At 49.1% G+C, this 21,348-nt stretch overlaps 2 protein-coding genes across 2 annotated transcripts in view; one reads left to right on the top strand and one right to left on the bottom strand.

Moving 5' to 3' along the window:
• The first annotated feature begins 350 nt into the window (after positions 1-350).
• On the top strand, positions 351-6,811 carry irs4b (insulin receptor substrate 4b). The gene is made up of 2 exons (XM_088294006.1): positions 351-4,550; positions 6,767-6,811. Exons 1-2 carry the CDS (start codon positions 671-673, stop codon positions 6,769-6,771), a joined length of 3,885 nt encoding a protein of 1,294 aa, XP_088150132.1. The 5' UTR covers positions 351-670; the 3' UTR covers positions 6,772-6,811.
• A 2,910-nt stretch (positions 6,812-9,721) lies between these two features.
• Positions 9,722-21,348, bottom strand: part of col4a5 (collagen, type IV, alpha 5 (Alport syndrome)) — a 28,319-nt gene continuing 16,692 nt past the window's right edge. The window contains exons 20-49 of the mRNA XM_088294727.1: positions 20,979-21,266; positions 20,813-20,902; positions 20,635-20,705; positions 20,110-20,301; positions 19,854-20,022; positions 19,676-19,768; positions 19,490-19,594; positions 19,304-19,401; positions 19,067-19,217; positions 18,877-18,990; positions 18,615-18,782; positions 18,401-18,490; positions 18,169-18,315; positions 17,991-18,089; positions 17,825-17,914; positions 17,601-17,740; positions 17,405-17,531; positions 17,118-17,297; positions 16,975-17,025; positions 16,716-16,901; positions 14,372-14,505; positions 14,228-14,300; positions 14,071-14,142; positions 13,813-13,941; positions 13,632-13,730; positions 13,137-13,349; positions 12,885-13,062; positions 12,694-12,808; positions 12,413-12,585; positions 9,722-11,228 (exon numbers count right to left, since the gene is read on the bottom strand). Of these exons, the coding sequence (XP_088150853.1) occupies positions 11,147-11,228; positions 12,413-12,585; positions 12,694-12,808; positions 12,885-13,062; positions 13,137-13,349; positions 13,632-13,730; positions 13,813-13,941; positions 14,071-14,142; positions 14,228-14,300; positions 14,372-14,505; positions 16,716-16,901; positions 16,975-17,025; positions 17,118-17,297; positions 17,405-17,531; positions 17,601-17,740; positions 17,825-17,914; positions 17,991-18,089; positions 18,169-18,315; positions 18,401-18,490; positions 18,615-18,782; positions 18,877-18,990; positions 19,067-19,217; positions 19,304-19,401; positions 19,490-19,594; positions 19,676-19,768; positions 19,854-20,022; positions 20,110-20,301; positions 20,635-20,705; positions 20,813-20,902; positions 20,979-21,266 (3,917 nt within the window). The 3' untranslated portion in view covers positions 9,722-11,146. The remainder of the gene's footprint in view (positions 11,229-12,412; positions 12,586-12,693; positions 12,809-12,884; positions 13,063-13,136; positions 13,350-13,631; positions 13,731-13,812; positions 13,942-14,070; positions 14,143-14,227; positions 14,301-14,371; positions 14,506-16,715; positions 16,902-16,974; positions 17,026-17,117; positions 17,298-17,404; positions 17,532-17,600; positions 17,741-17,824; positions 17,915-17,990; positions 18,090-18,168; positions 18,316-18,400; positions 18,491-18,614; positions 18,783-18,876; positions 18,991-19,066; positions 19,218-19,303; positions 19,402-19,489; positions 19,595-19,675; positions 19,769-19,853; positions 20,023-20,109; positions 20,302-20,634; positions 20,706-20,812; positions 20,903-20,978; positions 21,267-21,348) is intronic.

Raw genomic sequence — 21,348 nt, 5'->3', positions numbered from 1 at the left:
GGGCTCCCCTCTCCAGTGCAATACAACAACAATAAAGTCCGGTTCCAGGTTTGTCTGCAGGTGCGAGATCACTTTCGAACCTCGGACCAGCTCCCTGCCAACGTCCACATCCCATTCGAAATAAACCTCAAAGTTGACGCCTATTTTTAACCCCAGTGAAACTTCGTGTTCTTTGATTGGTCAGCAGCATTGACGCAGGCCTTGTTTTCCTTTTGACAATTAGCCAAGACGCCTGTCGCTGTTTGTCACTCACATTATTCGACCAATCAAACCCCGCCTCGGTCACTTTGCGCCAGCCTATTACTTGTGACGTAGGTGATCACGTGTTGTTTGTGCTGTGGCCCGTCGACTTGTGTACAGGCGAAGAAGGGAGCGAGTTGCTAACAACTAGCCAGACAAACGCGATTGAACCTGACCATGCTGCACACGGTAGGCTTCATTTCTTAAAAAACTAGGGCGAGTGCAATAGCTGTTTTGCCGGCACGAGGGCGAAGGAACACTTTTTTTAAATTAAAAAAACCCGGAACAAAATAAACAACACAGCCGCTCGGCTGATTGTGCAAATCTGAGCCGTGCATTAGCTGGCCTAGCCGGACTCGGGAGCTCGTCTCCGACACAAGAATGGGGTAGTGGTCCACTTGGATTATCTTGCAAGTAAAGTGACCTTTGAATGCGTTCTCGGATGGCAAATTTGACGAATTATAAGGAAGGCAAGGCAGCGAAATTGATGCTGGAGACGCAGCAGAGGAGCGTTGGGTCCAAATCTGCCGACGCGAACGTAGACGGCTCGGTCAGGGAACCCCCTTCCCCGTTAATTAACATCAGCAGCGGCAGCAGCAGCAGCAGCGGAGGAGGAGGAGGCGTTCGTTCCCATCAGTTGCCGCCCTCCTACCACCACCACCTTGAGTCGTATCACTACGAGCTGGCGTCGCATCATCACCTTCACCATCTCTCCGCGGACGCCGCCGAGTCCCCGGGCAGAAAATCGTCACCCCCGGTGGAGCACGGCGCCACCGCCACCGCCACCGCCACCAGCAACATCAACAGCAACAGCGGCCTTGCGAACGAGGCGGGCGGCTTGTCAAACCCACCGGACGCAGTGGACGACATTCGGAAGTGCGGCTACCTGCGCAAGCAAAAGCACGGACATAAGCGCTTCTTCGTGTTGCGCGCCTCCAGCCACCTGGGCCCCAGCCGCCTGGAGTACTACGACAATGAGAAGAAATTCCGGAGCAGTTTGCGCGGGGGAACCGGACCGGTGGGGCCTTCCTCCCCGAAGAGGGTGATTTACCTCTACCAGTGCTTCACTGTCAACAAGAGGGCAGACTCTAAAAACAAACACCTCATTGCCCTTTACACTAAGGATGAGTACTTTGCTATTGTGGCGGAAAACGAGCAGGACCAGGAGGACTGGTACGTGGCTATTAGTGAGTTGATGAATGAGGGCAGAAAGGGGCATTTGATTACGGACGATTTAGATGACGGATATGGTACGGTGACCCCTGGCACTGTTTTCAAGGAGGTGTGGCATGTGAATGTCAAACCCAAAGGACTTGGTCAAACGAAAAACCTCACAGGCCTGTATCGCCTATGCCTCTCATCCAAAACGCTTCACCTGATCAAGTTGAACTCTGAGACCCCCTGCGTCAACCAGCACCTGATGAACATTAGGCGCTGCGGAAACTCGGAAAGCTTCTTTTTCATCGAGGTGGGACGCTTCTCGTCGATTGGGCCGGGAGAGATATGGATGCAGGTGGATGACTCGGTTGTGGCCCAGAAAATGCATGAAACCCTCCTGAACACCATGAAGGCCCTGAAAGCGTATGTGGAGGTCAGGCCCCGGAGTAAGAGCCAGTCATCGGGCTCCAACCCCATGCCGTTTGTCACCACGCATCGCCACCTGGGCAACCTCCCGCCAAGCCAGACGGGGCTGCAGCGGCGATCCCGGATGGAGTCGGCGGTGGGCACGCCGCCGTCCAGCAAGAGCTCCGGCGCCAGCGGTTACCGCTTTCGCACATCCAGCGAGGGTGAGGGCACCATGAACCGGCTGTTTCGTTCCACCACAGGGAGTCTGGTCCACCTTAATTCGGGGCGTCCTCATCTTGGCCGTGCTGAAGGAGACCTGGCCGGGAGTGGCGGCGTGGCCACGGGAAACGCCGGCACGAGCACCGGCGGCGGCCGCTATATGCGGGCCATCCCAGGGTCATCGGCCTCTACTTGCCACGCACGCTCCGCCTCCCTCCCAGTATCCCACCCTTTCACCACCAGCCCGGTCAGCGTGTCCTCCAGCAGCGGCCATGGTTCTGTCTCGGACACCCTCACCCGCCCATCCAGCGCTTCGATATGTGGCTCGCCATCCGACGGCGGCTTCAACTCTTCTGACGAGTACGGATCCAGCCCCGGCGACTTCAGGTACTTCCGGGTGCGCAGCAACACCCCCGATTCCCTGGGCAACACCCCTCCAATCAGAGAGGAGAACTGCCTGAGTGACTACATGGCCGTGGGCTGGAATAAGGAAGTGTTTGGTACCAGCACTAACTCCGGGAACAACAGCGGCACCAACACGCCACGAGATGAGAGCACGTCAACGACCGAGGATGAGCGCTTTTTCTCGCAAAGGAGGAGGAGAAGCGGTGGGGCCGGGATAGCGGTTTATCAAAAAATGACTCAAACCAATTTTCCATTAGAAGAAGGAGCCGATACGTTCGGCGGCTCCTGCTCCGAACACAGCCAGCAGGGCCGGCCTTCGACGTCGCAACCCCCGCCGTCCTCCACCAGGGAAGATAGCGGCTATGTGCCCATGATGTGCGGCGTGGCGCAGCCGCCGAGGGACACGCCCCCCGACTACATGCCCATGCTTCCCAGCTTTCATCCCGTTTCCCATCCCCATATATTTCAGAGCCCAACTTTGGGTCCCCGCTCGGCCAAGCCCCAGTCGCACCCCTCCGCCGATACCCACGGCTACATGATGATGCTCCCAGGAGGCCGGGGCGGCTGTCCCTCCCCGGTGCAGGCCTCCCTCAGCCCCCATAGTGGCCCCAGCACGGCAGGTGCAAGCGGGAGTGACGGCGTAGCCGAGCGACCTGCGAATGCAGGGTACATGGACATGTCGTGCAGCAGCGGCACGGGACAGAGGTTGGACGGCGGCAGCGGGTCCTACGGCGCTGAAGCCTGGAGGTCCTTCAGCCCTTATTTCTCGCTCCCTCGCTCCTACAAAGCCCCCACCAGAGAGAGCGATGAGAGGGAGTGCGACGACTACGTTCGAATGGCTTCTTTCGCCAAGCCGATCCACTCGTCAGTTGCCACGGCTTCCTCATCCACACCTGAGAGGAGGGCTGGCGGCGCTGGTTGCACCTCCACACCCTCACACCCACCCCCCCCTTACGGCGCTCACCACACGACAGCCGCAATGGGCGACGGGCGCGTTGCCAGACCCAACCGCCTTCCTTTAGGCAGGAGAAGTTTCCACGGTCCGCTGCGCGTCAGTGAGCCCTCCACCTCATCCACAGTTACCTCCACCTCGGCCCCCACGGCCGCAACCTCAATTGGTAGGCCCTCAAGTCCCGGAGAGTATATCAACATCGATTTCAGTGACCATTACCCCCGCCAACAGCAGCCCCCTGCATACCCTCTTTCCACCAAGGAGGAAGCCGGCACCCTGGCCTCCGGCGACCGCCGTCGAACTCCCCCCTTGCCCCAAACCAGTCAGGACTACATGAGCGTGGAGGTGGGTCGTGATCATCAGGACAGCGATGGGTGTCTAGGTAAGAGCCAGTCACCTCGACCCAGCCTGGTGGCCCCCTGGAACCCCCCCAGCTATATCCGACCCTTGGCTAGCAATCCTGGCGCTCTGGCCTCCCCCGGGGTCCATGCCGGAGGTCACTGGAGGTCAGCTGCCGACGACTACACTAATATGATGTACAGCAGGAAGGGCGAAAGGACTCAAACGAGCCCCACTGACATGCTGCAGCATCTCTGCGTGATGGAGGGATATTATGGTCACGGTGCCTCCTCCTCCTCCCCCATACCCCCCACGTTGCCTCCGAGGAGCCCAGCAAGGGCACCGGCGCACCCCCTGGAGCCAAAGGTCGTCCGTGCCGACCCTCAAGGCAGGAGGAGACACAGCTCGGAAACCTTCTCTTCCACCTCCTCCACGAGTTCAACGCCTTCAGGGGCAACGCATTTGACGCCAGCGGACTCCGCCAGCTCAAATGGTTCCCACGCACCTGAAGGTCAGGCGTCCCGATCCGCCGACTTGGCGTCCTTCGACAGCGTGTGGATGTCTGTGGAAAGCCTGCCAGTGGACCAAGGCCCGGTTGGCTCATCAGACACGAGCACGGCGGCCGGCACCTCGCCATTCTCCTCGACCCCGACCAGCAGAATGTACGGAAACGGCCTCAACTACATCGCCTTGGAGGTGAGAAATGATCAGAGGCGCCCGGACGCAAGCACGTCGACGGCTGTCAGCGAGAGCGCCGCCGTGCCAGAGAACGGGCCCTACGCCAGTCTCGACAACACCAAACCAAATGGTGTGACGACGACAGCCAAGGGTGAGTTCATGCGTGCGTGTGTCCCTGCTGGCTTGTGAAATGTAAACATTCTTGTTTGTGTGTAAAAGGAAGACAAGTTGAAATCTGCCAATAGAAGTGTTTTTGTTTTTTTTGTTGTTTTTTTTTTCTTTTTCCACAAGACTAAAATAGCCCGTTGTGTTCAGTGCTATTATTAGTTGCATTTTATGAACTTGTAGTTGCTGGGGCTGTGCAATAATTTAATATCGATATATATTGCGATAGACACCTGATCACTATCAATAGAAATTGCACTTGATATAAGAGCAATTTAAAAAATATATATAACTATTTCTATAGCGCATTTCACAACAGCTGGAGCAGGAACAAAGTGCTTTCCATTTGGTGTCATATAAATTAGCGGGAAATTTGAGTGTGGCACATGTACGGAGAATGAAAGTGTGGCTTAACCTTAACTCATTGACTACCATTGACGGCTAAAGACGTCAAAGATTTATTTATTTTTTACTCGTCTGGTCGTGAATGAGTTAACCTCTTTCAGATAAAGGATCAATCAGCGCAGTGCAACTCTTGCGATGAAGATGATCTCGTGCATGCTAACACGGTCAAACACTTATGTGGCGTAGAAGTCAAGGACGTGCTCGCTCCGGTGTGATTGGCTTGAGTTTAAGGTATCGGGTACTCGCCGAGGCCGCCGATACGCGCCGCCGATACCTTTGTTCTCAATTTTTTTTTGTGTGTGTTTAATGAAATTTCAAATCGCAAAAGTACTTGAGGTATCGCTACTCTGTATTGATGACTACTCACAGGGTGAATATTTGTCCTGGTATCTGTGAAAAAAGTGGTATTGAACCTTCTTTTTGAGTGTGTGGGTGTGTGTATGTGTGCGCATGTCTAACATCGCCGAGAAAACGTTGACTTTAAAATCTATCAGGTGAAACTTTGCGAGTTTTTGATGGGCTAAAACGTCCGGCACGCGTGTGAATTAATCGTCCTGTGCCTAATTACAAACAGTCATCGGAAAACAGTTCAACATGAATTCAAAGCTGGCGGCTGTTTTGCGCACGTGGCGTGCGAGGAGATGAGAAGAGATCCGCTCTTCTATCTGTGCCGCGTTTGCGTCTGTCCTCCTTCCTCCAGTGGTTTCGTTCACTTCCTCGGCAAACGGGCCATGTGGGCATGAGTCAGGGTTGTTCGGGCGCCGGCTGACTCGCGCGTTGATCAGTGCGCGCTCGGCACCCGGCACGACGCGCGTGCCGAGTCACGGCTGCCGACGCTTTGATATCATAATTGCGGCGGCGTGTCAAGGCAACGCAGCGGGGACGCGAGGAACGGCATCATCTCTCAGGAATGCGCTTCCTCACAGCTGTGGCAGGGACATGATGGCAGCGCACCTGGTTCATTTATAGCGGGGGGCAAGGAGGGGGGGTAGGTGTCACATCCGGACGTAGCGCCATGACAGCAGTGGGAAGCTGCCCTTTTCTCCGGCGGAGTGGATACGAGGTGGCGAAGGGTGAGCGTGAGTGGCTGGTGGATTGCGGTGGTCCGAGGGTGTCAGCGAGGTCAAGAGAGACGTGAGAGGAAGTTGTACGAGGCTGCCCTTTTTGCTCTCGCGTCGCCACATATACGGCCAGCGGCCTTCTATATTTACACATCTATTTCCAGGCTGATGTGAATTTATGGGCGTGCTTGTAACAAGACCTCCATTTCCACTCGGGGGTGCTAATAACGTTGGCTCACTGAAATTATCGGTCACATAACATCATGGCATGCAGTGCGGGTTTGTATAACGTTGGTTCCACACCCTTGATATATCAAGTTTATATATAGTGATATTTCGATGTAAAAAATAAAATAATTCCTGTTACGCCCCCTAGCAAGAAGAAAACAATTGGCACCCCCCCCCCACACCATCACCACCCACTCTCTGTCGTAACTATAAATAATAGCATTTTCGTTGCAAAACAAACCTACTCCGTAGAGTCAATACTCGCAGTGCACAATGAGCAAGGAGAGCGCCACTGCCAACTAGTGGAGTGGATGTGCAATTACACTTTATTGTAGGACAGCGGGAAAAAAGAATGTTCCCCAGGTTGACACTCACCCCTCTCAGCATATATTTGAGAAGCACTGCTTTAGAATATTTTTCATTTTCGAATGCTAACAAACTGCTAGTCATTCAAATGTGTGTTGATATTTATTTATATGACGTGGCAAACCTGTTTGTGTCTTCCCAGACTGAGCGACAGCGGTGGAGGTGGCGGAGGCGGTGCCCCCCCCCCCCCCCTAAAATAAAAAAACTGGACTGAGATGTTCTCTGGATGCCGAAGACAACAGAAGACCTGACAGAAAAAGGCTTGCATAATTTTCATGAACCATCTCACGTTATTTTTCTCGTTTTATATGCAAATCTTCACTGTCGAAAAACGTTTTTTTTTGTTTTTTTTTAAACTTGGTTCGCTGGTTCAGCGGCGGTGTTGGCTGCTCTCCCGCGTCATGTTGACCAGGCAGCAGTCAGCACTCCGCTGCACAATAATGTCATTAGCGGGCGGTTCAACTTCCTCATATGGTATTAAAAAAAGGGAGGCGTTCCGGTGCCGTCTTTATACAAGATACATTTTTATCGTTTAGTTTCTTGGTTTTTACCCATCCAGCCTCGCTATGGTACCGTACAGTTATTACGTCGTGGACAAAGTTGTTGTAGAGAATGTGTATATATACAGTCTATCTATTTTTTTGGTCCTCTTGGGATGCGATGCGCTTGTTCACGTGACATTAGAATGGCTTCCTGGTCCCAAACCGGAAGTAAAATTTCCTTTGGTACACTTTATTACTAGCACATATTTATTTGAGGTTCGAATAGTTCCGGTTCATTTTCTAGCTCCTCGGCTAGAGAGGATTTAGCGCGTGCTCAACAAATGACTGAGTGGGTTGTTGTTCCTTTTTGTTTTGTTTTGTCTGCCCCCCCCGCCCTCTTTTTTTATTCCCCCCCCCCCCCCCCTCCCTCTTTTTTTATTTTATTTTATTTATTTTTTATTTTTTTCAAAACATTCTCCATTTTACCTCACGCGATGCACGGTACAGTGCCTCGCAAGGAATGCACACGCACTAGTCACGCAGCTCAGTGTAGACCCTCTGAGTCCCCCCAAACCACCCCCCCCATTCCTACTTCATCCCCTTCCGACAATTAGGATCTTTCTCAGCAGAGCGTGACGCACATACACATGCCAGAAGCTTCCGGCTGACGTAAAGAGGTTTCCAGTAACCTGAGCTGCCGCTACAGGTGGACATAGTTGCTCTGTTATACACACACACACACACACACACACACACACATGCGCCGACGTCAAACGCAGTGCCAGCCAGAAATGGCCGTCTCTCCGCTCTCTCACTTCGGCGCACACCGGCGTCCGTATTTAGCGTTTCCCGTCACTCTCCCAGCTGTTCCTAAAAGAACAGCAGAGAAATGTGACTAAACCATGGGTGTCCAAACTTTTGGGATAGTGGGAGGGGCACAAATAGCCCCCAGGCCATAGTTTGGACACCTCTGGCTTATACGCCACATGACTGATAATTTTGCTTCTCCATTCCGTGTCGCTCGTGATTTTCGTGCGTGTGAGGGGAGACAGGTCGTATTTGTGGCACTGATTTTTTTTTTCTCGTGAATGTGTTAGTAATCAGGCCAGTGAAGGCAGCCCCAAAGTCCACTTTTTTTTTTCTTTTTTTTTCCCCTCCATTTCAGTACCTACCCTTATTTATTTTTTTTTATTTAAGTGGTTTCTCACGTTTCAGTATTTCAAACTGGGCCGGCTCAGATTGGATCGAACACGCATCCACCTCACAAGTGTCCTCATGTTCACAAACGGCTGGAAAGAATTATTTAAGACCTAAAGACTTATTTAATTCTGTCGTCGCAGAGGACTTGACTGCATCCTTATGCAAGCTTTGGGTTTTCCCTACTTTCCTTTGTTTGTATTTTAGTTGACGCCGTAGTAGCGTTGCGGTTTATTTTTATTAAATTTTTTTTTCTCGTGGTACCCTGGCAACCTGCAAACCAAAGCGGTACACGCCTGGTCATTTTACTTTGGTGGCATTTTGCAGTTATTTGTATTGAGAAATGGATTATTTGTTTGTGACTATATTCCAGTTTATTTGCTGCCGTGTAGTACAGTTGAGGTTGCCGAGCGGGCGTCGCTCCCGCTACTTGTGTTCTTTTCCCACATGAATGCTGTTTGTTCATATTAGCCTTACAGAAAAGAGTTCAATAGCGGGAAGGTGTCTCTCCTTCCTACGTCGTCGGCTTAGGGCGAAAAATTGAACCTTACAGTTTCTCCTGTAAATAAGGAGAAGTCGTGGCTTTTTTTTTTTTTCTTTTTTTTTTTCATGCCGCTGTACTTCTATTTTCTTGGCTGTGTCATGGAGGGAACGAGTGCGGCGGTTTCTCGGAGGCCATTTGAGCATCAGCGTAATGTTTATATTGTTCAAAACTTTTGCTTTCCATAGAGCTATTGCAATAAAAATGTTCATGTTCCGCGCCTGCGTTTGCCTGAGTTTATTCAACTTTGCGCAATAATAAACCGAAATACTTTTAAGGCAACTCCGCCCTCGTTTAACGGAATTTCGACCGACGTTCGCTGCTTGTTTATCCGTCTCAGGTGAGCTGCCCATGGTAGCAAAGTTCAACGTACAAAATAATCCAAAGTCCATTTTGGTCATGTGATGAGTGGAGTCTTTTTTTTTTTTTTTTTTAAACAGCAGGAATTCGCCATTCTTCTTCCACATCAAGAAATAATCCAAATAGTAAAAAATTAATTTTCTCTGTGATGATAAATGTTCACATTTTGTTTTCGGGGGTTTTGGCGCTGCGTGTTGGGCTGGTCGAGTGAAAAATTTATTTTAGATTTTTTTCTCACATGATTCCAAAATGTCTTTGTCTTGCCACCATCTTATTTTTTGACAATCTGTTGCTTAGAGTTTTGTGCCCGTTGGAATTTTAAACATGCCGTTTTGGCTCGGCCTAATTCCCCTGCTGCTAAGTAATCAGGTTTGTTGTCCCCAATTGGAAGGGGGCCTTTTCCTGCAAAGGTGTGCTGTGATGCTGCCACCTGCTGCTCATCAAGCAACTAAATTTTTTTTTTCCGATCGAGCTTGAGCCCGATGAGAGGAAAAGATGAGGTTTCAGAGGCCAAAACTTTGGTCATTGTGTTTATTTCAGTCTTTCGCTTATAACAACTTCGGAATAGCATAACAGAAACATAACGGATAAAGAAAATACAATTGAATTGCATCCCAGCTTGTTGAAAGGGGGAAAAAAAATCACAGAAAAAAAATAGCGCCTCCTACAAATGCTGCACACAGGAAATTGTCAAATTGAGTGTGAAATTTGGAGGTTTTTGCCGCAAGAATTCAGGCCCTCTTATTTTACAGCAAAGCCCAACACCTGGAAATGTTAAAAAAAAAACAAAAAAAAAAACAACACATGACATTTTTTGTTTTGTACCAAGAAGCCAAGATTTAATTCAAATCCTGTGACACAATTCCCCGATGATCAGACAATCGCAAAACAAATCCCCTTAATTCAGCTTTATTAATTCTACAAATTGAATAAAAAAAAAAAAGGTTTAAGTGATTTTAATATCATACACACTTGTCGCAGGGAAAATGGCTTTGACGGTGCTCAGTAGTTTGTTTTTTTGGTGAAACGCATGACCTTAAAACACCCACTGCCAAGTAACCTCTTTTTTATTATTATTTTTTTTAAGAAATATATATTTATTATATATAAAATACTGTTTTCATTCATAAAAGCCTTACTTTGTACAATGTCTGCGTTTGCGTGAAGGAGTGAGTGGAAGCGAAACTAAACCGGCCAAAATGCTCGTTACCAATTGAAGACCAAATACGCTAATAATAAAAGGTGTTTTACACAATATACACATTTTATTACTTACAAAAGAAAGAAGGCGGAGTTAGCAGGCGCGTTTGCAGCAAGGGTTAGTATCACCACGTGTCACGACGGACGTAGAAAGAAGAAGGAAAGAGGAAGACAAAAAAAAAAAAGTGGTCAAAATCAAAAGCCAGTCAGTCTCACAAAGGAAAGCTCCTAGTCAGTGCATCTCGCATCTTGGATGTCCCGAAGTCAAAGTGCCCGTTTAGTTACCACGGAAAGCTTCATCCGCACCCTCCTCATCAAGAAGAAAAGGAAAAAAAAAAAACATGTAAAAGAGCACATGGAGAAAAAGAAAGAACACCTGGGTCACATTAAAAGTCACTTTTCTTTAGAAGGGGGATGAAAAATGCATGTTTGCTGTCACACATTCATCATGGCACCATTTTGTGGATATTTTTTTTTCTGCTTTTGTTTTGAGGTACTTCTTAGGAAAAACAAAGCAAAAAAAAAAAATCTTTACGTCAGTTTTTTTTTTTTTTTAAGCTGTGTTGCACAGTAGCACCATTCTTTTTACTTGAAGACAAATGCACCAATGGAATTCCACCAGTTGCCGCCACACCCACCGTCACCTTTAACCCCGTGTGACTCCCTCCCCGTCGTCCAATCAGCCGTCTCCGCTAATCGGCCCGACGTAGGATGCGGCTGGCGTGAGGGTCGCTGTGCGCCGTTACGTCCTCTTCATGCAGACCACGCAGCGGCTGACGCGGGTCCGCAGGTTGCCCGCCTTCAGCGTCTCGGACTGGGGCTTGCTGTGAGGGCGGAGGTCAGAGGTCAAGGTTAGGCGGAGTGCAGAATTAAAATTGAAGTAAATGACCTTGTTTGTATGCGTTGCTGCGCCGCGTGTGCTCGGAGGTTTGGAATTCATGTCACGTCATTTCTGTTAGCCTTTTTAGTGTTTTGCATTGAATATGTTAGCAATAAGTTAGTTTTGTTGAACATTTTAGTGTTTCGATAACTTCAGCATTTCCCTAAAGGCCTCAAAACATCATTCGGCTGTCGGAAAGTCGGTACACGTCGTACACGAGTGCGCAACGTAAAGTTTGAGCCGTTTTTGGGGCGTCTGGGGGTTCGTGTTCGGTCGATTCAACACATAGAATCGGGTCAAACTGTCAGGTTGAATGAGCAACGTGATTGGCCGTCAGCTAGCGAATCAGTGGACTCGACAAAAACGGAAGAAGTGACAAAAGCGGACAAATGGTGAAAGCGGTGATATTTTCCAAGAACTGAATGAACGTTGCTCATTTTCACATCTCTTTTGAAATAACGACCGGTTGGACAGAAGAGCTTGAAGACAAAGCCGTTATTCAACATCGCCGTCAAAGGCTACGCATTTACTAGCGCCGCAGATGGCATGAAGGGGTACTACATCTCACGCATGTGCAGTAAGTCCAGAGTAGTTGGCGTCTCCGTCGGCTTTTCCGGTGTGTGCTTCTGTCATTTTCCAGTCCGACATGCCGAATTCTAGGCCTACGTCGGATTGGTGTCTAGATGCCTTAATATGGCGTTCATTGTTTACCCAGGAGTCTGAAGTCCAAACCTCCTCAGTATTGCTTCTTGTACTTTTCTTTAGGTTACCTTCACCATCCCACTGAGTTATACATTTCATCATCTTATCTTTTCTAGTCATGTCATTGTATTCTTTTATTCCCCAATTTTGAGTGACTCGGTGTGACAGAAGAACTCTAGCTAACATCCAAACTCTGTCCTCAAGTTTTGAGATGATTTGGATGGCTCTAAAGCTAGAAGAAGGAAGAAAATGCAACCTTCACAAGGCAAAAAGAAAGCCCCAAGAATAGCTTTATGGATGTGGTGAGGATGAAGCGTGAAGGTGAAGATGAGGATGATTCGCCGAGGCAACCGTTAAATTGGGTTAAGCCCAAAGGGAATGTTTTGCTTAGTGGAGATTTTTCTATTCTGAAATAAATTCCTGTACCTGAACATCTCGCCTTCGTCCACTGTGGCCAACCAGAAGCTGTAGGAGTTGCCGTAGTAGTTGCACGTCCCCCTACCGTGGCACTCGATGAAGGGAGCGCTGCGGAACTCCTCCAGACAAGAGCCGGGGGAGGCCAGGGCCTGGCCAGAGCCCTCGGCGCCGGCGCTGGTGTGCTGCAAGTCAGGAAGGAAGGATCTTTACATTGCAGTAAATGCTTCCAAAGACGTTGATCAGTTTTAGGTTAATCCTGAAATTTCACTTGAGTGAGGTTTGCATCCTACCATCATGAAGGAGTAACCGATCCACAGAGCCTCCCAGTTGGCAGGGCAGTTGGGAATCTGGATGGTTTGGCTGTGGACCGCGATCACCATGGCGGGAGCTTCACACACTGAGCATCTAGAGTTATCCAAATACACAAAGTGAGCATTGGTGTGTCCTCGCCTCAATCACGTTCTTTGCGTCCGTGTCCTACCGGCTGATAAAAGGCTTGATGCTCTCGCCGGTGATGGGGGCCATGGACATGGGCATGGGTTCAGGTGTGGACAGCCAGTAGGAATAGTCGTTACGGGAGGCGAAGTTGCACACATTGTTGATATTGCAGAACATAAATGGCATGGTGCTGAAGCGGCGCAGACAGCTGCCCGCCGTTCCTGGATGACCCCGAAAGATGATGCTCAGTCTTTTGGAACACATTTGAAAAGATCTGCAGTCCTGATTCCTTTACCCAGGTCTTGCCCGTGGGCCCTCTCGTTGCCCTGCACGTACAGCAGGGAGTAGCCGTCGTATATGAGGTTGGTTCCAACCGGGCAGAGTGGTACTTCCTGGATCTGGCTGTGCCTGGTGATGAGGAAGCCGTGAGCCGCCGAGCCGGAGCCTGGAAGGCCAGGAGGACCCTGTGGACCATCGGAACCAGGAGGACCCGGATAGCCGCGCTGACCTGAGATCAGATTACATGATTAGCAACTGTAACGGAGCTCATTACTCATTGTTTTGACCATGGGTCCTCTATCCTGTTCCTCAAGGGCCGCTGTCCTGACGGTTTTCCATCTCTCCCTGCTGCAACGCACCTGATTCAAATGATAATCATCAAGGTCTGCAGAAGCTAGATAATGATCCTGATCTTTTGAATCAGGTAAGCTTTCATGGAATTGATAATCTCTTTCCCGCCTTTTGCTACACGATTCAATAACAATGAAGTGTCAAAATCTTGTCAACTCACCAGGCTGACCAGCAGGCCCGTTGTCTCCCTTCCTTCCAGGGGGGCCACTGAATCCAGGGGGACCCTCTGGACCCGGATCTCCTGAATCACCCGGCTGACCTGAAAGCGGTAAATGTCATCATATTGCTTTTAAATTCAGAGGAAGCTGCAAGGCAAATGAAGTCTCATTTACGCAACTGACCTGGGAGCCCTTCACGTCCAGGGGAGCCAGGCAGCCCGCCAGTACCCGGCTGGCCTAGAGGACCCGGGTTTCCACGCTCTCCCTTAACCACAATGGGGGGCTGAGCAATGCCAGGATCACCAGGAAGGCCTAGAGCAAAAAAAAAAAGATTAGGAATGGTTTTCAAAGTTGTCATCCAACCTGTGCCTCCAAACCTGCAAACGGCCCGCATACGTCTATCAAGTTTAACCTTTCGTTGTAAGACACAAAGTTATTCACCTGGCAGTCCGACATCTCCAGGGTCACCAGGAAGGCCAGAGGCACCGGGAAGTCCTGGGTCTCCTTTTGGTCCTGGATAAGATACAAACAATTCAGAATTCAGAACTTCTGGGTTTTGAATCAAGAGATAACTCTTCTTTTTCTGAACAGACAGTACCTGGGAATCCGGGAACGCCAGGTAGACCGATGTCGCCCTTTGTGCCAGGAATCCCAGGAGGGCCGGCTGGACCCTGGTGGGAGAGGTCCAAAAGGGTCATAATATCAAGTAGTAAGTACCTATTTTGATTCTTTCGATTCTTACAGAGAATCCTGGAACGCCAGAGTCTCCTTTCTGTCCTGGGAAGCCTGGCTGGCCTCCAGCACCGGGAATACCTTTCTCTCCTCTAACGCCGCCACTTCCCGGGGGACCGCGAGGGCCTTGTGAGCCAGGCACCCCTTTATACACAGAAAACCAGACATCAGATGTTCATGCGGTGTCGATAATAGAAAGCACAATTAAGCTTTACTTTCCTTGAGGGTACAAAATGAAATCAAAGCTAAATCGTCGTTTGTAGAGTTAAGAAACAAGGGTTTGGTTACATTCATCTCCACCACACAATATAGTGATGTCACATTTTCAAACTCTCCATGATGAAGTTTAGTACATTTGAGACATCCTTTCAAAGTCGGTTCTCCCCAAATCATCAAAATCGTCTAACCTGCAGGACCTAGGCTTCCCAGAATGCCCGGGAAAAGTGGTCGAGGGTTGAAGTAAAAAAAAAAAACATGATAAGAGGTTTAGACACAAAACAAATATCAGAACAGGAATGCAGTCAAAGTACAACCTCAATAATGGCCTAATAATAATCATGTTAGCTTTCTTGTTCACTCGGATTTTACTATAGCCTCCAACTCCCCAAATCCAACTTGTCCAGCCTCCTTGAGGGCACATGATCAGGCATAAATGGCAACGTATATGTAATTTCAGTTTCATGCACTATTCCAAGTAGGGCTTAACGATTTTAGGGAAAAATTGTACTTAGCATTTTCTGACAGATATTGCAATTTTGATTTAATTTGCGATTTTATTTACAATCTACAGTGACGTTTACAAACATGAAAGAAAATGTCATTAGAGACCATTAAAAATAATGAAAAGCTATTATTGTAATAATGCAGACACTAAGGAGGTTTTGCGGAGGGGTTGCAGTTCTTTCTGTCTTTCTGTTCTTTGTACATAAATTGTTCAAAATATATAATTTCGAGACCTATTATTGTGTACCTCTCAACACTCAGTACTCTGTGGCGCAAAAAAGTGCAAATATTATTGATGAGATGAAACTCGCCGAGCACAAAAAGCCTGTAAAAAAAAAAGAAACCGCAGCTTTCATGATCTTGCGTTGTCTGAGATCGCGATTTCGGTCCAAAAACGATAAATTGTTCAGCCCTAATTCCAAGTATTGTTAGTCAGCGATTCATTTGGGATTTGGAGGCGCTGCAAAACAAGTGAACAATTGCTCCCCAAAAATTACATATAAATACCAAAATGATACAACTCATAGCGTCAAACACACATTTTCCAGGTGAGTTAGTCACACTGTGAGTGTTTCTGTGCAGAAATAACTAAATGCATATCACATTCTGTGTCGTGTGTTTGATCCAGATGACATGCTATTGGTGTCCGTTTAAAACCTTTCAACGTGTACTGGTGATGTTTTCCCTCTACGAAGAAACCCAAATTGTCTTCAAAGGTGCTTACTTGTTCAAGATGCATGACTGTTACCATCAGTGTGCATTGAAAGTGAAAGAGGAGAGACATAAGGGAGGATCACCACGGAAAAACACGCTGATTTTCTAACGTCCTCTCCAGCAGATCAGAGGGTGGAGTTCAAGCTCTAACAGTGACTGTGAGGAGGAAACGTGCAAAATAGTCTGGATGCAGTCAATCTGACCTGATGGACCTGTGGTGGGCGGAGCCAAGCGTCAGCATGAGGAGGGACGAGGCCACGCCGCAGGAAATGGAGGTAAAACGTCACAGTATAAAAACAAAACGCCCCAAAGTAAAGGGCTTTCTCGCTTTACAGCGGTCAATCGACAATAAAATGTTCACAGTCACCTGCAGACAACATCCATGCACTGTTTGACGATGATTGGTGCAATCAAAGAAAAGTAAGGACCGCAAAGCCAGATGAAACCTCAACGCTCGGCTCAAGTCTTCATTGTTGAGATGACAATTTATCAGTCCAATTTGTGCGCTTGAATGGATTTAAGCAAATCTGAAACTTTGCGTTTAATTTGACTGTTGTTTCCGAGAGGTTGATGGTTGGAGTCTGGCTTAGCTTGATTCAACACAACAAAGGAAGCAAGGGAAGCAACACACACAAAAAAAGTGGCTCAGAGAAGATGAACAGATCGCAATTCCCCTTTTTTTGCAGTCACAAAATGTAATAACAAGGTAGGTGGAAATGTGGAGCACAACTGGACGCAAGTCATGATAAAACGTGGTCGACACGTATCACATTGTGGGGGAGGTGGACAAAGTTCTTGATTGAGCAGACGTCACGATGATGGTGCATTGTGAAAGTGTTTCATGCAAATCAATTTAAAAAAAAGCATTCACATTTGAAGTGAGATTGGTGATTTAGGTACTCATCTACGTTCATTACCTGCTCTTCCTGGTGGTCCAGGGGGTCCTTGTAATCCTTTGGGACCCTGTACAGCCAGACCTGAAGGTCCAATAGGGCCAGTGTTGCCTGGAGAACCTGGAAGGCCAGGGAAGCCACCCTCACCTTTTGGACCAGGGAAACCGGGACTGCCAGATAGGCCGGAGGGACCGGGGTCTCCCTTGGCGCCTTTTAATAGAGACGGGATCATTACTTGATGTGCGTTAGCACGTGTGTGTGCGTGTGTTAAATGGCACCAAACCTGGCAGTCCTGGAAGTCCAGGGGCGCCTGGTTCACCATAGCCTGGAAGCCCTGCAATATAAAAAAAATGCCAATATGACTTTATTTCAGGGGGCATAGAAAGTGTTGATGTTGAACATGATTTTTTTCCCCACAATTTCTACCTGGTTCTCCTTTGACGCCAGCCGGCCCTGGGATCCCATCACGACCCGCTTGACCCTTATCTCCCGGGAATCCTGGTGCTCCTGGTCGGCCAGGCTCTCCTGGCCGACCAGAAGCTCCAGTCAGGCCTGGCCCACCGGGTCCGCCGTCGAGACCCTTTGGGCCGGGAATACCAGGAGATCCTGACAAAACAGGTCAGAGAAGTACATTGCAATTTTTTGTATGTTGGGACAAATTTGCATGATTTACAGATAAAATGCTCTTTGGTAAAGTGTATAAACCTCAGTACCTTGGAATCCTGGTGGACCTAGATCACCTTTGGCACCTGGTCCTCCAGGTAATCCTGGCAGACCTGGTAATCCTGGAGTCCCTTTAGCCCCTGGGCTTCCTGGGAAGCCTGACTGGCCTGGATCACCCTACAAGAGATTTCAGTTTCTCAGCCAAGATTTTAGTTTGCACTTTGGGGTCCTATTGGTCCAGTCTACCTTGATTCCAGGTGGTCCAGGAGGTCCAACCCCAGCAGAACCTGGTTCACCTTTGACTCCTGTGAAACCAGGGGCTCCGGGCTGTCCTGGAGATCCAGGTCCACCTGGCTGGCCTGACAATCCCTTCTGTCCTGATGGTCCTGTGGAATACATGCTCGCATTATGGTATCAACTGGTTTGTAGTGTTTCCAGGTGTTAAGGTTGAAAAAGCATTTCAATTCCACCTGGAAATCCCATTTCTCCCATGCTGCCTTTTGGTCCAGGAAATCCAGGAGCACCAGGTCCTCCTGGAATGCCAGGATCTCCTTTTGGTCCTATGCACAACAGAAACTGTCTCTTTATACAAATGTGCTTGGATGTACCAAATTGTGCTTTGTGGTGAAGCCATACCTGATGGTCCAGGAAGCCCGGGCCGTCCATCTGATCCTGGGAGTCCAGGGTCACCAGAGATGCCCGGGATACCCTTTTGTCCTGGAAAACCTGGTCCTCCTGTAGAATGATGACAATGACAAATACTTTTTGAGCCATGATCCCATGTTTAGGGTTCATAAGTGTCCAGAAGTCTTGCCTGGTAGTCCTGGTTCTCCCTTTTCACCCTTTGAACCCAGGGGAGGTGGGCTGTATCCAGGAGCTCCTGGTGGGCCGGAGTTACCCCTTTCTCCTTTTGCTCCCGTAGAGCCTGGAACGCCATCTCTACCAGGGAATCCAGATTCACCTGACAAAGGGGAGGAACAAAAAACAGAGTACTTTACACACTTTACACAGGGCTGTATGATTAAATCCTAGGTGTTGATGAATACCTTTCAGACCAGAAGAACCGGGTCCACCAGGACCACCTGGTGCTCCAGCTGGTCCAGGAGCTCCAATGGGACCCATGTCTCCTTTGGCTCCTAAAGCCAAGAGACAAAATCCGAATAAAATTAAAGGCCATCAACACAGATTACAGTATAGAAACATGAAGGTATGATTATTATTATCTGCTAACTTAAAAAATATATGATAGTCAATCTTCACCTGCAAGTCCAGGAAAGCCATCCCTTCCAGGCCCACCAGGGGGTCCTGGTGTTCCAACTGGTCCTGGGGAACCGGGGAAACCAGGACTTCCTCTATCTCCGGGCAAGCCGGGAATATCTAAACCTGGGGCGCCAGGGTCTCCTTTTGCCCCATTCCCTCCGGGGAATCCTGCAAGAGTGATAACAATTGGATTATTTATTTATTTCAGTCTGTGTGGAGGTTACTTCTTCAGGATGTTAAAGGGCAGTTATGTGTTCTTTACCAGGTGGACCCATTGGACCTGGGAGTCCAGGGGCCCCTGGGGCCCCACGTGAACCTGGTGTCGGCGGTCCTGGTAGACCACGAGCTCCGGGGAGACCAGATGTTCCTGGTTCACCTGGAAAGACAAGAAAGCAGGGGAAGAAATTGTTTGGCTGGTTTCAGCAAAGAATTAGATGACAGAGTTCAAATACCTTTAGGTCCTGGTCCTCCATCAAATCCAGATCGTCCTGGTGAGCCTGGGCCTCCAGGGAAGCCAGGATCTCCCTTGGGTCCAGTTAAACCTTTAGCTCCAGGTACGCCTGGTAAACCAGGTGGACCTGGGAGGCCGAAGCCAGGTTCACCCTGTTACAAACACGCACACAGAGGAAAATTGCTCTTTTAAAGTCAGAACCTAACTCTCCATTACAGTTTTTAAAAAATCAGTGTACCTTTGCCCCGGGAAATCCAGGTTGGCCTGAAAGGCCATCTACTCCTGGTCTACCTGCTCCTCCTGGAGCTCCTGGTTGGCCGGGGATACCAGGAAATCCTTCAAGACAAGAAAAGAGGGAAACTGTTTATTTGGATGTGCACCAAAAAGAAAGTAAAAGAGAGAAGAGGTTAAACTACATTTGCACCTTTAGATCCAGGCGGTCCGGGAAGACCAATACCGGGCAGTCCAGGATCACCCTTACCTCCTGGTATTCCAGGGAAACCAGGCTGACCAGGCTGGCCTGGGTTTCCTGAGACCAGGAAGATGAGCAGGGATATCGTATAATCAAAATGCATTATTTATGATGTCTAACTGCAATGACGATCCATACCTGGTGCACCAGGCAGTCCTGGCTCACCATCCAGACCTCTGGGTCCTGGCTGGCCTTTTTGTGCCACTGCCGTGCCTGGCTCGCCTTTGGCACCTGAAAATGACAGATCGGAACATTTCCATGATTTTGGAAGGATTACAACTTTAATACGAGAAAATCAGTCAAAAACCTCTCTCACCAGGTATGCCAGAAGCTCCAGGCCTACCCGAGACACCTTGGATACCCTTTTCTCCGGGTAGTCCTGGGGGTCCAAAGCCTGGGGGTCCTGGAGGGCCCCGGTCTCCTGCGATCCCAGAGGGTCCTGGATCACCTGGGCTCCCTCGCTCGCCTCTGAACTGCAAAGATCCCTATCAGAAGGGGCAAAATGAATGTTAGTGGTTGGTGGATGGACAAAAATGTCCAAATCTCAGATCGCCTGCATCATCGCAACCTACAGGAGCTCCTTTGGGCCCCGGAAGCCCAGGCTGACCATCGCGACCAGGGCGCCCATCTAGACCTGGAAGACCAGGTGCTCCAGGGAATCCAGTGTCACCCTTCTCACCCCTTGCACCACCTCCAGAGATGGCTTCACCTGGCTCTCCTTTCTCTCCTGGGAACCCTGGAGGACCTTGAGGACCAGACACACCCTGTGGAGCAGAAAACAATGGTGAATAACAGCAACCACAGAAATCTTGTAATAACAACTGTACGTTTGGGACAGACTCCTCAGGGAAATAGCGAAATCGAGATATTGAAGCCCCTACTCAATTTTACAATCGTCTATACATTCCAAAGCACTACTTGAACACATATTTGCATTTAAAAGGCAAGTTTTCCAGGGAATGTAGTTAAATTGAAAAATGGGAAAAAAATCTTTAAATAGCTCCATGAGTCACAATTTGCAAATATTCTGGGGAACACTGTATTACGTATGTATTTTATCGAGTCATGCTCTCTTTAAGAAGGAGAAAAGTACTCACGGGTGGCCCACTTCCGCCAGATGTTCCAGGGAATCCTCTTTCTCCTTTATTACCTTGGGCACCAGAATTTCCTGAAGGGTTTCCACATCAATGAACATTTAATTTTTATTTCAGACCTTCCACAGACTGCACTTTTGCATCTTTCTTGTGACTCATTGACTCATAGTAATCATGTTACCTGGGAATCCCGGTTGTCCTGCAGGACCTGGGGGTCCGGGGATACCGCTTCCGCCGCTAAAGCAGTTGACACAGGTGTCACCCTTTTCACCTGAAATGATGACGGATCACTGACTGCTTACTTCTCTGACCACGAATAGAAAAGCAGCTTCTTTAAGGCCTCTCACCTTTCTGGCCCGCCTCTCCCGGGTAACCTCTCTCACCCGGTAGGCCGGCACGTCCGGGATCGCCAGGGACACAGTTTTGTCCGCCTGTGGAAAAGCCTGGAGGTCCAGGGGGTCCTTGTTGCCCTGGCAGTCCAGGACCACCAGGGCGGCCTGGAGGACCTGGGAGAGACAGCCCGGGACTGCCGGTGTCTCCCTTTTGACCCCTCTCCCCTGGGAAGCCTGGCTGTCCAGGTGAACCACCACCGCCACCCCCTGGAATTCCAGGAGCTCCTTGAGGTCCTGATAAACCTGGAGAAAGTAAAAAAGGTGACTCATTATTTCCATTTTGCTTAACAAAAAATCAAAACGACAAGTGAATTAATCCATTCCA

This window comes from Idiotropiscis lumnitzeri, chromosome 4 (assembly GCF_059441095.1).
Source record: "Idiotropiscis lumnitzeri isolate Australia: NSW breed Sydney's pygmy pipehorse chromosome 4, RoL_Ilum_1.0, whole genome shotgun sequence".
In the NCBI taxonomy this organism is placed as follows: domain Eukaryota; kingdom Metazoa; phylum Chordata; class Actinopteri; order Syngnathiformes; family Syngnathidae; genus Idiotropiscis; species Idiotropiscis lumnitzeri.
The sequence above is the reverse complement of the archived record's forward strand: the minus strand, read 5'-3'. Positions and strand labels throughout refer to the sequence as shown.

Coding starts and splice junctions, on each gene's coding strand:
- irs4b (XM_088294006.1), top strand. CDS start 671: ATGCGTTCTCGGATGGCAAATTTGACGAATTATAAGGAAGGCAAGGCA.